The sequence below is a fragment of the Geotrypetes seraphini genome, chromosome 14, assembly GCF_902459505.1.
Source record: "Geotrypetes seraphini chromosome 14, aGeoSer1.1, whole genome shotgun sequence".
In the NCBI taxonomy this organism is placed as follows: Eukaryota; Metazoa; Chordata; class Amphibia; order Gymnophiona; family Dermophiidae; genus Geotrypetes; species Geotrypetes seraphini.
The window spans coordinates 13,230,881-13,244,387 of record NC_047097.1 but is presented as its reverse complement, the minus strand read 5'-3'; the positions used below and the strand labels follow the sequence as shown (position 1 = coordinate 13,244,387).

General features: G+C 44.1%; 1 protein-coding gene across 2 annotated transcripts in view; it reads right to left on the bottom strand.

Moving 5' to 3' along the window:
• NEDD4 (NEDD4 E3 ubiquitin protein ligase) overlaps window positions 1-13,507 on the bottom strand; it is a 319,682-nt gene that overhangs the window by 249,414 nt on the left and 56,761 nt on the right. For both annotated transcript variants that reach the window (XM_033919613.1, XM_033919614.1), the window contains exon 4: window positions 9,856-9,894. In XM_033919613.1, the coding sequence (XP_033775504.1) occupies window positions 9,856-9,894 (39 nt within the window). The remainder of the gene's footprint in view (window positions 1-9,855; window positions 9,895-13,507) is intronic.

Here is a 13,507-nt window from a genome sequence, read left to right as displayed (position 1 = left end):
GCGGGTCAGACCATACCTTATGGGTAGTAAGATGCAAACCTTTGCGGCATAATATGACCACACCCGCTCTCCAGTGCAAACCTGGGCACTCCAAAACCTCACCAACCTACCAAAAGCGAAGTTTAACGTGTTCCGCAGAAGAGAGGTGGGTCTCCTGCAAAAATGCTATATCAGTCTTCTGTCGATTCAATGCACTAAGAATTTTTTGACGTTTAACAGGAGACGTGATACCATGAACATTCCATGAAACAAAATCACCATGAAAGATTAAGAACAGGGTAAAAAGAAAAATAACCTTAACATACTACTGGGGAAACCGTCCCAGCCAGCGATTCCCTCCCGGAACAAAAGAACACTCACAGCCCAAAAAAGAAACAAAACCAGTCCACAGCCCCCCGGGTACCATACACACAACCATTTATACCCATTCACAACCAACCATGCACTCCCCCCATCTAAAACTACCACACAACCTCCCCACCCAGTCCCGAGCCCATCCCCCAACTTACAGGGAAACCAAGCACCTCCCATCCATGCAAGTACTCCAGCCTAAAAGAGAAAAGGTCAGAAATAAAGAAAGAAAAAAACAAAACAAAATACAGCAGAATGAAAGGAAAGGAAAGGAAGCAACTAGCCCCAGTGGAGCAGGAAAATCTAGTGAAATGCCAGTAAGCGTTAAGAGAACAAAACAGGAGGCGAAAGCAAAAACAAAAGGAGCACAATGGCAATAAAACAAAATACCCACAAATAAGGAACAGTGCAATTAAGACCAACAACCGGCCAAACAAGGTCGGCAGAAACACATCCAAAAGTCAGCTGAAGTCCTTGAACAGAGAACTGGCGTAGTAGGAGCAAGCAGCTGCCAGGCACCCAACAAGGCCTCCCCAACAACAGCCTATGGCAAGGCCCCTAGGCTCCTTGCAAGCCATAGCCATAGCAGAACAACATGGAAGCCATCCAGGAAAAGCCCAGGAACAAGGAAGATCAGCAAGATCATGGTCCAGGAGCAGCTCCCGCTAGGCATTGCACGAAGGTCAAGGCAGCAGATGCTGAGTCAAAAAAGTGAGACCAACCCTCATGTTGAACTTTAAGATGTGCAGGGTAGAGAAGCGCGAACTGGATGTGCAGCTCATGGAGTTGACGGCAAATGGCAGCAAACTCCTTCCTCCGGGCAGCCAACTGAATCGGGAAGTCCTGGAAACACAGAACTTTCTGATTTTCATAGGACAAGGGGCCTTTCGCCCGAATAGCCTGCAGGATCTCCACTTTGTGGGCATAGTTCAGCACCTTAAAGATCACCACCCTAGGACGGGCAGCATCCAGGCGACGAACACCCAAGCGATGTGCCCATTCAATCCACAGGGGCCCCGCAGTCGATGAAAGTTGATTCGGGTATACCGACAAGCCACAAATTGCTACGTCTGGAGCGATTCTCCAGGTCCTCCACCTTAATCTCCATCTGTTGAATTTTAGAGTTCGCCGCCGTCTGGGCCTCCTGTGTGCAAGCGGCTGAATCCTCCAAGTCTGACACCCGCTGCTGAAAGGTACCAAACTCCGCTCTCAAATGGCTCACAGAGTCATCTAAGCCATCTAATTTGTCGGAGAGCTTTTGGAGTTGAGAGGTGAGGGTGTCCTGAATTGCCGCTCGCACCTCCATGATGATATCAGCCACCCATTCTGAGCGTGGTAAAGGTGGAGACATGAGGGCCGACTCCGCCATCTTAGGATCAACTCCACGAGGCTTGTCCCGATCTTTACAGGTCACTTTGGAGGCCATAACACCCCAAAAGGAGAGCGAAACACCCCGACCAACCTGCCCCAACAGACCAGGGAGTCAGGAAAGGCAGAATACCGCCGGTAAAGCTGCCGATAGAGCAAAAAGAAGAGCGGGCCCGGGAGCTCCTTCCAAGCACATCTGTTCACCAAGACGGCATCACGTGACCCCCCCCCTTCACCTTTTTATCAAGCTACGCTAGAGCAGTGTTTCTCAACTTCTTCAAGCCAAGTACACCTTAAGTCTAACAAATATCAACCGAGTACCCCCACCCAAGCTCCACCCCAGACCCACCCAGGCTCTGCCCGACCCCACCCCCATAATAGTACTAATTATAATGCAATTTCTTCATCCATTTTTCATATACACACACAATATAATCTTATTAATACATTAGTCTTTAAGCCCGTTACATTAACGGGTGCTAGAATATGTCTGTCTGTTTTGTTTTTTTTCTTTCTGTCTCTCTCCCCCTCCATTTCCCTGTGTAGCGCTGTCTCTGCTTTCTTCCTCACTTTGCACTCTCCAGCTGTAACATTACTGCCTCGCTTTTTCTCCTGCAAGCATGTCTGCTCTCTTTCTCATCCCCAGTCTCTTTGTTCTTTTTCTCTTCTTGCAGGGGTCTCTGCTCTACTTTCTCTATGTGTTCCTTATTCCTGCAAACCTCTATGCTGTATTTTTTTCTCTGTATGCTCTTGATCTTGTTTCCCTGTAGGTATTTATTCCTATTTTTTTTCCTTCTTCAGTCTCAGCCCTTCTTTATCTGAACATTTCCTACCTCAGTCTCTCCAATTTTTTTTCCTTCTTCAGTCTCAGCTCTTCTTTATCTGAACATTTCCTTCTTCAGTCTGTCCAATTGCAGCTCTCTTGCCCTCTAAGCAGAGGGCAAGAGAGCTGCAATTGGACAGACTGAAGAAGGAAATGTTCAGATAAAGAAGAGCTGAGACTGAAGAAGGAAAGAAAATTGGAGAGACTGCTGCAAGTGGCTGTGCATGTCTTCTCTCCTGCTTCCCTTTCCCGACAAACCTGCGACTCCAGCAGCGTGTGCAGCACTCTACACACGCTGCTTCGGGGCCTTCTACTACCCTGATTTACTCTGGCACGTCTCTGATGACATCATCAGAGATGTGGCAGAGCAAATCAGGGCAGTAGAAGGCCCCGAAGCAGCGTGTGTAGAGTGCTGCACACGGTGCTTGAATCGGCGTTTGGAGTCGGCACCGCAAAGAAAGTAGCGGCTGGAGTCCTTTTTTGGCGCTTCCCTTCCCGCCCCTTGAGGTGTCGCTGCGGCTCCTCTCAATCCCCGCCAACGTCGGAAGCCTTCTCCGATGCTGGTGCGGCTCGTAAGAGGAGCCGACAGGAGAGCAGGATGTCCAGCGCTGGGGTCCAGTCCTTCCGGCGAATGTAGGTAGGTGCTGGGGATTTCCGCATGTGCACTTCTGTGGCCACAGACCTACTGATCATGGAAGCACGCCGATAGGAGTGCGCATGCGCGGCTAGCGTTTTATTATATAGGATAATGGTTAACCACAAAATTTTAAAAAAAACTACACTGTATGCAGAGGAAATGTTAATCATGACTTTAAAATATGCAATGTCATCTCAGTAACAACTATAGAAAACAGAAAAATATAGTGCAAAATATAGACAACAGATATATATTCTCAAAATGGACACATTTTGATCACTAAATTGAAAATAAAATAATTTTTCCTACTTTTGTTGGCTGGTGATTTCATGAGTCTCTGGTCCTTCTGACTGTGCATCCGCTATTTTTCTTTCTTTCTGCCTCCTGCATGCTTTCTCTTCTCCAGACCTCATTCCTTTCTCCAACCTCTCTCTCTGTCCCTCCACGAGTCCAACATTTCTCCCTCTCTCATCCCCCGGATCATGTGCAGCATTTTTTACCACTGCCCACCAGCCCCATGCCCATTTCTCCTTCTATCACCCCTCTCAAGCACTATGCCACATCTCTCCTTCCATCACTATCAACTTTCAAGTTTTATTTAAAAATTTGATACAACACTTAGAATATTTTTAAGCGATTTCCATAATAAAAACTAGTGAAAAAGAACATATAGTGACTGATATTAACGTTACTTACTTGAGGGTCAGGAAAGGAGGGATAAATCTTCAAATTATTATAGTAAAAAGGAATAAAAAAGGGCTAAAAACAATAGGGCATAGGGTTAAAACAGCTGGAGTCCGAGATGCAAATTTCAATATTGTGACTTGTGTGGCATAAGGTTTAGGAGACAAGTGGATCAGTTCACGAAGGCATCTCTGAAAAGAAAACTCTTCAGAGAGTCCTTGAATCTTTCTAAAGTATGTCCAATATTCCTCCCCTTGCATCCCCTTCAATCTCTCTCTCTCTGTTCCCTCTCCACCACCATATCCAACATTTCTCCCTCTCATCCTTCTCTTCCCCATATATCTCTACCTCTCTCTCTATGCCCAATTTTCCTCTTTTTTCCTTTCCCCATGTGCTTTCCCTCTCACACACACTCATGCCCAACAATTCTCCCTTTCTATTCCCTCCCTCCTATGCTCAAGTTAGTGCTCCCTTCCTCCCTCCCTTCTGTGTCTCATGTTCATGCCACTTCCCTTCCTTCTGAGTCAAGTTCATGCCCCCTCCTCCTCCCTGCCTTCCCACCGTTGTCCCAGAATCATGCCCCTCCAATGCCCCAATGCGCTCCTTCCTCCCCCCTCCTTTCTCCCTTTGTCCCAGAAAAATCATGTTCCCTTACTTGTTCGAGCCACACTCGATCCATCTGCCTTCAGTGGCTTATTGGGGGGACGCGCAGGCAACAAATTCACACGCTGCATGTGGCTGATCCACAAGCCTTCCCTCAGACATCAGCTCTGACATCGGAGAGAAGGTTTTTGGGACAGCTATGTGCAGCATGTGAACCGCTGCAAGCTGCGCGTTCCCCCAATAAGCCACCGAAGGCAGAAGAAGCAAGTGTGGCAAGGAGGTAACTGGGAACCTCTCCCTCACCCAGTTGACCCAGAAGGCTTTCCTTTGACGTCAGCTCCGACATCAGAAGGAAGCCCTGTGGTTCGGCTTCGGGAGGGAGGCAAGGGAAACCTGGCAGCAGCTTCAGGGGGTGGGGCGGGAAGGAGGGATCGCCACCGGCGGCAGCACAGCTTCAACAGACAGACAGGGAGGGAATATTCTCCGCGGGGGCATGCCACATACCGCATGTTGAGAAACACTGCGCTAGAAGTTTTAGCATGGGCCAGCAAGGTAAGTAATCTGATGCTTATAGGAATGACCAAGATTTTGACCTGCTCATAAATATAAACACATAGCTCATAACCACGTCATGGAGAGGGAAGGATCAAATAATCTTTATTAGTAAAAGCCCAAAAAAACTGTGGAACTCCAGGGAAACCCTGAGTAACTATATATACAGACAATATACAATGTCTTCCAGTTTACGATAGCTGGCAGAAAGGTCAGAGATGCAGCCTTCAAGTAGTCAAGGCAGGCACAACAACAATAATGGTCAGGGGGTTCAGCATACCATCCCTATCTACTGGAAAAGATATTACTGTATCAAGGTAAGAACCTAATAGCTTTTTCCAGTGCAATAGGGATGGTATGCAGAACCAAGGGACCTACTTAAGCAGTCCCAGAATCCTCAGTGGGAGAGAAGCCTGCCTTCAAAACTGAGGCTCCAAAGGAGGAGTCCTCTTGAACTGCTATGTTCACCCTATAAAACTTGGTAAAAGGTCATCCCTTCACACAAGTCACCACCCAGCAAATCTCATCCAGAGGAATCATCCTGGCTTCAGCCTAGGAAAAGGCAAATCCTCTCGTCAAATGCACATGAAGCACAAAGGGAGGCTGCCTACCACAGACAATGTAGCAGGACGAAATAGCTGACCTTATCCATCTTGAAATAGTTTCCCTGCCTTACAGAGTCCAGAAGGAAGTGTGAAGTTCCAGGGAAAGGCAGAGAGAGAGAAAGGGGGGATAGGGTGATGCTTCGTGTTCCATAGATAAAGAGAAAGATAGATAGAGAAAGAGAGAGCTCAAGAGATAGAAGAGAGACCAGAGTGCCAAGAGCCAAGAGATAGTTTTTTTTTGTGTGTTGTAGAGAGGAGGATTTTATAGCTTGGAATCTTATTCTGAATATAGAAACTATTGTATGTCCCAGTATCTTTCTGTTTAGAATTTGTAAACTGTTTGAAACAATTGTTAATTTAATTGCTAAGGAGGGTGTGATACTTGCAGGCATGCTAGATGGGATTAGTCTCTGGCTTCTTTGTCCCATTCAAGCAGCTTATCTTCTTGATGTGCACCTGGACCCATTGTCCTAAGCACCCTCATAATCAGACATTAACACCTTTTAGCTAATCATGATTCAATCAGGGCTACTTGAAACATATCAGGGATACTTAAAACAGTCTCCCTGCCCCCAGGGTCTATCTGCATTCCCATGCCAGAGTCAGATTGATATAATTTCCCATAGGCCTTCGCTGACATAAGTAATGCCAACTGAAAATGCTGAATGGTAGCGATAGCTATGCTGACATCTGGTAGCGATAGCTATGCTGACAACTGTAAAGTACCAAGAAGTAACTGTGGAAGCTTTATGGGATCTAGTTGCCAATTTAGTTAGAACTGTGAATACTAATCATCTGCAGATTGAAGGAAAGATAAAAACCCAAGACAAGGAAATCGTCCAAATAAAACAGGACCTGGGTGAACCAAAAATAAATATCCAAAATATTAAAGATGAACTCAAATCTTCTAAACTAATTCAAGAGACATTAATGAAGGACAATATTAATTTAAGAAGGAAGATAGAGACATTTGAGAATTTCTCCAGGAGTAACAATCTTAGATTAATTTTCCTCAAATTACAACAGTTACCCCACGAGAAATATTAAAGCGTTACCTGCTGGAAATACTAGAAGTGTCGGAAAATCAATTGCCTCCATTCACCCAGGTTTATTACTTGCCAAATAAAAATCAGAATCAATAACAGGAAAGAAACCAAGGTCCAATCGATGTATCAGCTTTACTTGAGCTATCTGATAAGGAAAGTGATATACCAGCAACATTAATAGTGACTTTAGCTCTTACTTTGGACAAAAATTGGCTTTTGAGGCTTTTCTTTAAAAATAAGGAAAAAAAAGTTTTTGGACTTTAAGATACAAATTTTTCCTGACTTGGCAAGAAACACAAAAGCGTAGAAAAGAATTTCTCTTATTAAAACCTGGAGTTTTAGCTCTTGGGGTGACTTTTTATCTTCGTTACCTATGCAAGTGCATAATACAGTATAATTCCCAGAAATATATATTCGTTGAGCCATACCAGCTGATGGCTTTTCTCTCTTTATCCCGCCTGGAGAAGGAAAAAAAAATAAGGGCTTTAAAATGTATTAGACGCCTGTACATCAGTTAATTGTGTATCACGCTTCTTATTTTTATGTTAATTTTTCCTTATTATTCCATTTATATTACATTACATTATATCTTGGATCTTATTGTGGACTTGAGTCGATTAAGCAATATTTACTTTTATATATATTCGGAAAAAATATTTTCTTTGTTTTAAATCGCTTTCTGTACAAGTTTAATCTTGAATTGTAAATTTTGAAACTAATAAATAAATAAAAAAAGACAGGTTGTTCACCCTCTCCAAGGTAAGGAGAACAAAAGGGCACTCTCTAAAGTTGAAAGGAGATAGATTCCGTACGAACTTAAGGAAGTTCTTCTTCACCCAGAGAGTGGTAGAAAACTGGAATGCGCTTCCCGAGTCTGTCATAGAGGAAAATACCCTCCAGGGATTCAAAACAAAGTTAGATAAATTCCTGGTGAACAAGAGCGTACGCAGGTAGGGCTAGTCTCAGTTAGGACGTTGGTCTTTGACCAGAGGGCCGCTGTGTGAGCGGATTGCTGGGCATGATGGACCACTGGTCTAACCCAGCAGCGGCTATTCTTATGTTCTTATGTCCTTAAAGGAACCTCTCTCTAGTACAGTGGTCTCAAACTCAAACCCTTAATGGGGCCACATTTTGGATTTGTAGGTACTTGGAGGGCCGCAAAAAAAAAATAGCTAATGTCTTATTAAAGAAACGACAACTTTGCATGAGGTAAAACTCTTTATAGTTTATAAATCTTTCCTTTAACAGTTAAAGGAAAGATTTATAAACTATAAAGAGTTTTACCTTATGCAAAATTGTCAGTAACTATTTTTTCTGCAGCCCTCACATTTAAAGTTTAATATCTTTCCTTTCTCAAAACTGACACATTTCAATCACTATATTGAAAATAAAATCATTTTCCCTACCTTTGTTGGCTGGTGACTATTTTTCTGTGCTTTTAACAGTTTCCAGGGCCTTCTTGTCCTTTGACTGTTTTTCTCTCCGTCTTCACTTTCTGCCTTGCATCCATCTTTGGCATTAACTTAATATTCAATTTTTCTGCTTTCTTTTCAAAATCTATGTTTCCATGTCTTACCTTCCCTTCTATCTCTCTCTTCTTCTTTCCGTATTTCCATGGTCTGACATCTCTTTCTTTCCTTTCTCTCCCTCCCTCCCTCCTTTCATCCTTCCTTCCTTTCCCCTGGTCTGGCATCTGTCTCCTCCATCCCCCAACTTTTTATTTCTTTCACCCTGCCCCCTTCTTTCTTTCTCTCTCTCTCCATGCCCGCCCTTTCTTTCTGTCTTTCTCTCTCCATGCCCCTTTCTGTCTGTGTCCCATCTCCCTTCTTTCTTTCTGTCTTCCTGTCCCCCCCCTTTCTTTCTTTATTTCTCCCTGCCCTCCCCGAAACCACCACCATTGGGGAACAGGCCACCACTGCCGCAATCGGTGAACAGGGCTGCGCCGAGGTCTTAGCTCTCCCTACTTATCTTCCCCAGCACAGGGCTGACCAATTCTCGCCACCCGATGTCAATTCTAACATTGGAGAGGAAGTTCCGGGCTTAGCCAGGCAGTGATTGGCTGGCCCGAAACTTCCTCCCCAATGTTAGAATTGGTCAGCTCCGAGCTGGGGAAGATAAGCAGGGAGAACTAAGACCTCAGTGCTGGCCTGTTCCCCGATTGCGGTGGCTTGAGGGAGGGCAGTGAGAAGGGTGAGGGAAGCAGATTGGGGACCCCTGCTTTAGGCGAGCCGCAGTCGCGGTCTGTACGCAATTGTCCTCTCCACAATTGGAAAACTTGTGAAGTGGAGAGGACAGATTGCGGGCCACAAAATAGTCCCTGGAGGGGGCCGCATGCAGCCCACAGACCGTGTATTTGAGACCACTGCTCTAGTAGGTGAATTAAGAATGCCATCACCAAAGTGGCCTTATTGTATGTTTCTTCAACTGAAGATTCCAACCAAATTAGTTATATTAAAATCTCTAGAAGGTATTAAAATATCAAAACCGTCCTTATTCACAAGATGTCTTGAAAATATCTGGCAGAGATGAGACTTCCTTAAAGAGATACATAGGTAAACTTCTATTAAATCTAAAAAAAAAAACCTAATAAACCAACCTAACCCTCCTTGCTGCACCAACACAATCACCAATCTTAATGTTTCCGTATGAAAACTTGAAACTTTGAGAAATATGTTGGCCACATTGAGAATTGGACAGAAGGTACCTTCTTTTTTGAACTACAAAAACTGAACAACTAGAACCACCACATCTAACTGAAGTAATTTGAATAAGGTCTATAGAGGTGCTCCAGGTGAGAGGGAGTTCTGCTGCAAAGCCACCTCCCACCTGGAGCATCTCTCCTTGACGGTCAGGTTGTACACAGCTATTACCTGGGGTAGAATTTGAGGGAGGCATAATGAAACCTGTGATGGATGCTGTTACCAAAATGTCAGAGCCAGCATGGACAAGAACAACTGTGGAATGCTCATGGATGCATGGTGCTTCAAAGCATTCCAGAATTTTTTTTCTAAGAGGTTTACCTGAGATAACATCATCCAATTATAAGGATGCAATATTCTGCTTATTCTTGGAAAAATATGTAATAATTTTTGGTAATACTGAAGATAAAAATTGTCATTTCCTTAAAATAGCCAAGGTTTCATATAACGTGTAACAACAACAACAACAACAAAAAATTATACTCACTCTAAGTAATATTTCTTCATTCCATTTTGGATTCAAACTCTGTTAGGGTACAGAAACAGAAAATTACATTGGACCTCTTAGAACTGATAAAAGGTCAATGTTATGGTATGGAAAGACATCTATTCCTCCCTCATTAACCACCCCTCTCTTTTATGAAGCTGCATATACTACCATGGTCAGCAATAAAAAAACCTAATATGATTTTGTAAAGGGACAGGGGGGGGGTTAAAGTTGCTAAGATGACAATTACGTATGCTACAGAAGTTGAAGCCAATACAAAAGTACAAAGAGTTAGGTACTGATCTTGAAGACCAGAAATGTGCATCATTAATTTCTGATGATAGTTTCACAGACATATGGAATAGTCATCTTTTAAAACCTACTGCTGTTAAGAACCTACTGCCTTGCTTCAGTTTGCCAAATACAGTACTGTATAATCTGGATCACAAAGGAATAAGCAAGTCATAAAAGAACATGTATAAAAGTTCAAGGGACTAAAACTTTCTACTCAACTATAATTCCCATGATACTTCAGATTTCTCAAAATGTTTTTGGACCATCATACATCAATGCAATATATTTGCTTCTAAAATTAGTTTCAGAATCTATTAGCACTCATTATCTAGTCAAGGATTCCCAGATAAAAGCAGCCCTTTTACTAAAATGTGTTAATGGATTTAGCGCATGCTAACAAATAAGTATGTATTAAGTGCCACACAGTTCACAGGTATACAAAGAACTGTATGGCATTTACTGTACATTAATTAAGGACCCCAATTTTTTTAAAATGATCTAATGTACATTATATAAAAGTTAAAGGGGTCCTTTTAACAATCTGCATTAAACACTAGAATGTGCTTACTACAGCTTAAAAGGGCTACCACACGGCACACTCAGGCATCTTGTAATAAAGATCCAGGTTAGAGAGTGCATATCACGCATGAAAAAAAATAGTTTCTATTTTTACCATGGATGGGGCGGTTCTGGGGGCAGAAAGTGAGCATTTCTGCAATAAGCAACACAGCTACATGACATGTGCAAGTCCTTACCACCTACAAAATATGTGGTGGTAAGGGCCCACGCACTAATCTTTTTTAATGGCCATGTGCTAATGGCAATATTAGTATGTAGCTATTAATACAATACTACTGGCTTAGCATACAGACCCCTTGTAAGGATGCACTAAGACCACTTTTTAGAGCTGTTTTGTAAAAGGGTCCCAAATTGTCTAAACTCTAAAAGACTCTGCAGCTTAGCTTTTCTGTTCATCCAATCTGGATAACACATCGTCATGCTTTGTGGTAAATGCAACTGTTTTATGGATGCATACTTTAAAATACTACTTCATTTTGAAGCTTAGTTCTTCACATTTCTGAAAGAAAAATATTCTTTTTTTATATATCTATATTTTCAAAGATACACAAAGGGCTAAAGGACCCCCCAGAAAACTAATTGTGTCAGGGACAGACAAGGGCTAAAATTCTGAACCTATTTTCAACTATTGGTTTTTCAAACCTAGTTTGTTCGGCTTTACTTGATGTGCAGGATATAGCACATATATGACCATCCCTAGGAAAAAGTGACTAACATCATAAAAAACAAAAAAAAATTAGATTTTAATGAATTCTGTTAGAGAAAAAGTGTGAAATAACAGTCCAAATTTCATCCTTTTATGTGAAAACCCCCCAAAGTTAAGGAAGTTCAAACATATGCAGCTATAGATTTTAAAATAAAGCACAGTTACTTACAGTAACAGGTGCTATCCAGGGACAGCAGGCAGATATTTTCAACATGTGGGTGACATCACCGATGGAGCCCCCAAGCGGACATTTTCGCAAGCAGACTTGCTTGAAGACCTTTCAAGCTTGCGATTGGCCTGCGCATGCACGCGTGCCCCTCCCGCCCAGTCTAGGGCGTACGTCTCCTCAGCGTGTCCTTGTCAGCATAGCTATTGCTAGCATTCAGCATTTTCAGTCAGCATAACTAATGTCAGCAAAGGCCTATGGGAAATTATATCAATCTGACTCTGGCATGTGAATGCAGATAGACCCTGAGTGCAGGAAGATGGTTTTAAGTAGCCCTAATTAAATCAACTTGCAACTAAAAATGTGTTAATGTCTGATGCTTAAGAGGGACAGCTTAGGATATACAATGGGTCCAGGTGCACAGATAACTAAAGTTAATCGGAAACTATTGTCAGAGACAGACTGGAAATTACATATGACTGCAACCTATTTTTCTCCTGTCTACGAAGGAGGGGGGAAGTTTAACTTCTATTGAAGCTCAATAGTTTTCTATATTCAGAATAAGATTCCAAATAGAGAATGACACGGTGGCGGTTAGCCGCGGGTAAACCGCCAAAACGGGGAAGAAAAATAGTGGCCTCTGCGGGACGGGGACAAGGCCATTCACCGCCCCTTGGAGCAGTGAATGGACTTGTCCCCGCAGTGAGGCAATCAAGATCGCGCGGTCCCCGCCATCTCCCTCCCTCCACCTCACCTTTGAATTGGAAGAGCACCGCCGGTTAAATTTCTGCTGGTCCGCACGAAGAAAAAAAAAAGCCTCTCCTTTTCTCCTGCTCCTTCTGCAGCTACTAAAGCCGACAGGAAGTCTATCCGACGTCAATTCTGACGTCGGAGAGGACGTTCTGGGCCAGCCAATCGCTGCCTGGCTGGCCCAGAATGTCCTCTCCGACATCAGAATTGAGTCGGAAAGAAGACTTCCAGCTTTAGCAGCTGCAGCATGGTGGTAAGAGAAGGGGAAAAGGACAGAGGCTTTTTTAATTTTTTTTTTTTGAGCGGCAGGGAGGCAGCAGGCTGGCTTTGGCTAGGGAGGGAGAAAGGTAGACAGGAACAGGCAGGCAGGCAGGCTTCGGGGGTGGGACAAAGTGTGGAAGGCAGTGAGAGGGACATAGGAAAGAGGCACTAGGGGCACTAAAGACATGGGAAGGAGGCACTGGGGGCACTAAAGACAGGAAGGGGCACTAAGGACATGGGAAGGAGGCACTGGGGGCACTAAAGACAGGAAGGGGCACTAAGGACATGGGAAGGAGGCACTGGGGCACTGAAGACATGGGGAGGAGGCACTGGGGGCACTAAAGACAGGAAGGGGCACTAAGGACATGGGAAGGAGGCACTGGGGGCACTAAAGACAGGAAGGGGCACTAAGGACATGGGAAGGAGGCACTGGGGCACTGAAGACATGGGGAGGAGGCACTGGGGGCACTAAAGACAGGAAGGGGCACTAAGGACATGGGAAGGAGGCACTGGGGCACTAAAGACATGGGAAGGAGTCACTGGGGGCACTAAAGACAGGAAGGGGCACTAAGGACATGGGAAGGAGGCACTGGGGCACTAAAGACATGGGGAGGAGTCACTGGGGGCACTAAAGACAGGAAGGGGCACTAAGGACATGGGAAGGAGGTACGGGGCACTAAAGACATGGGAAGGAGGCACTGGGGGCACTAAAGACAGGAAGGGGCACTAAGGACATGGGAAGGAGGCACTGGGGGCACTAAAGACATGGGAAGGAGGCACCGGGGGCACTAAGGACATAGGAAGAAAAGAGGGAGGGAATAGAAATGGACAATTCTTGGGCTTGAGTGCAGAAAGAAAGAAATGAAAGAAAGGATACACAGACAGAAGGAAACGCA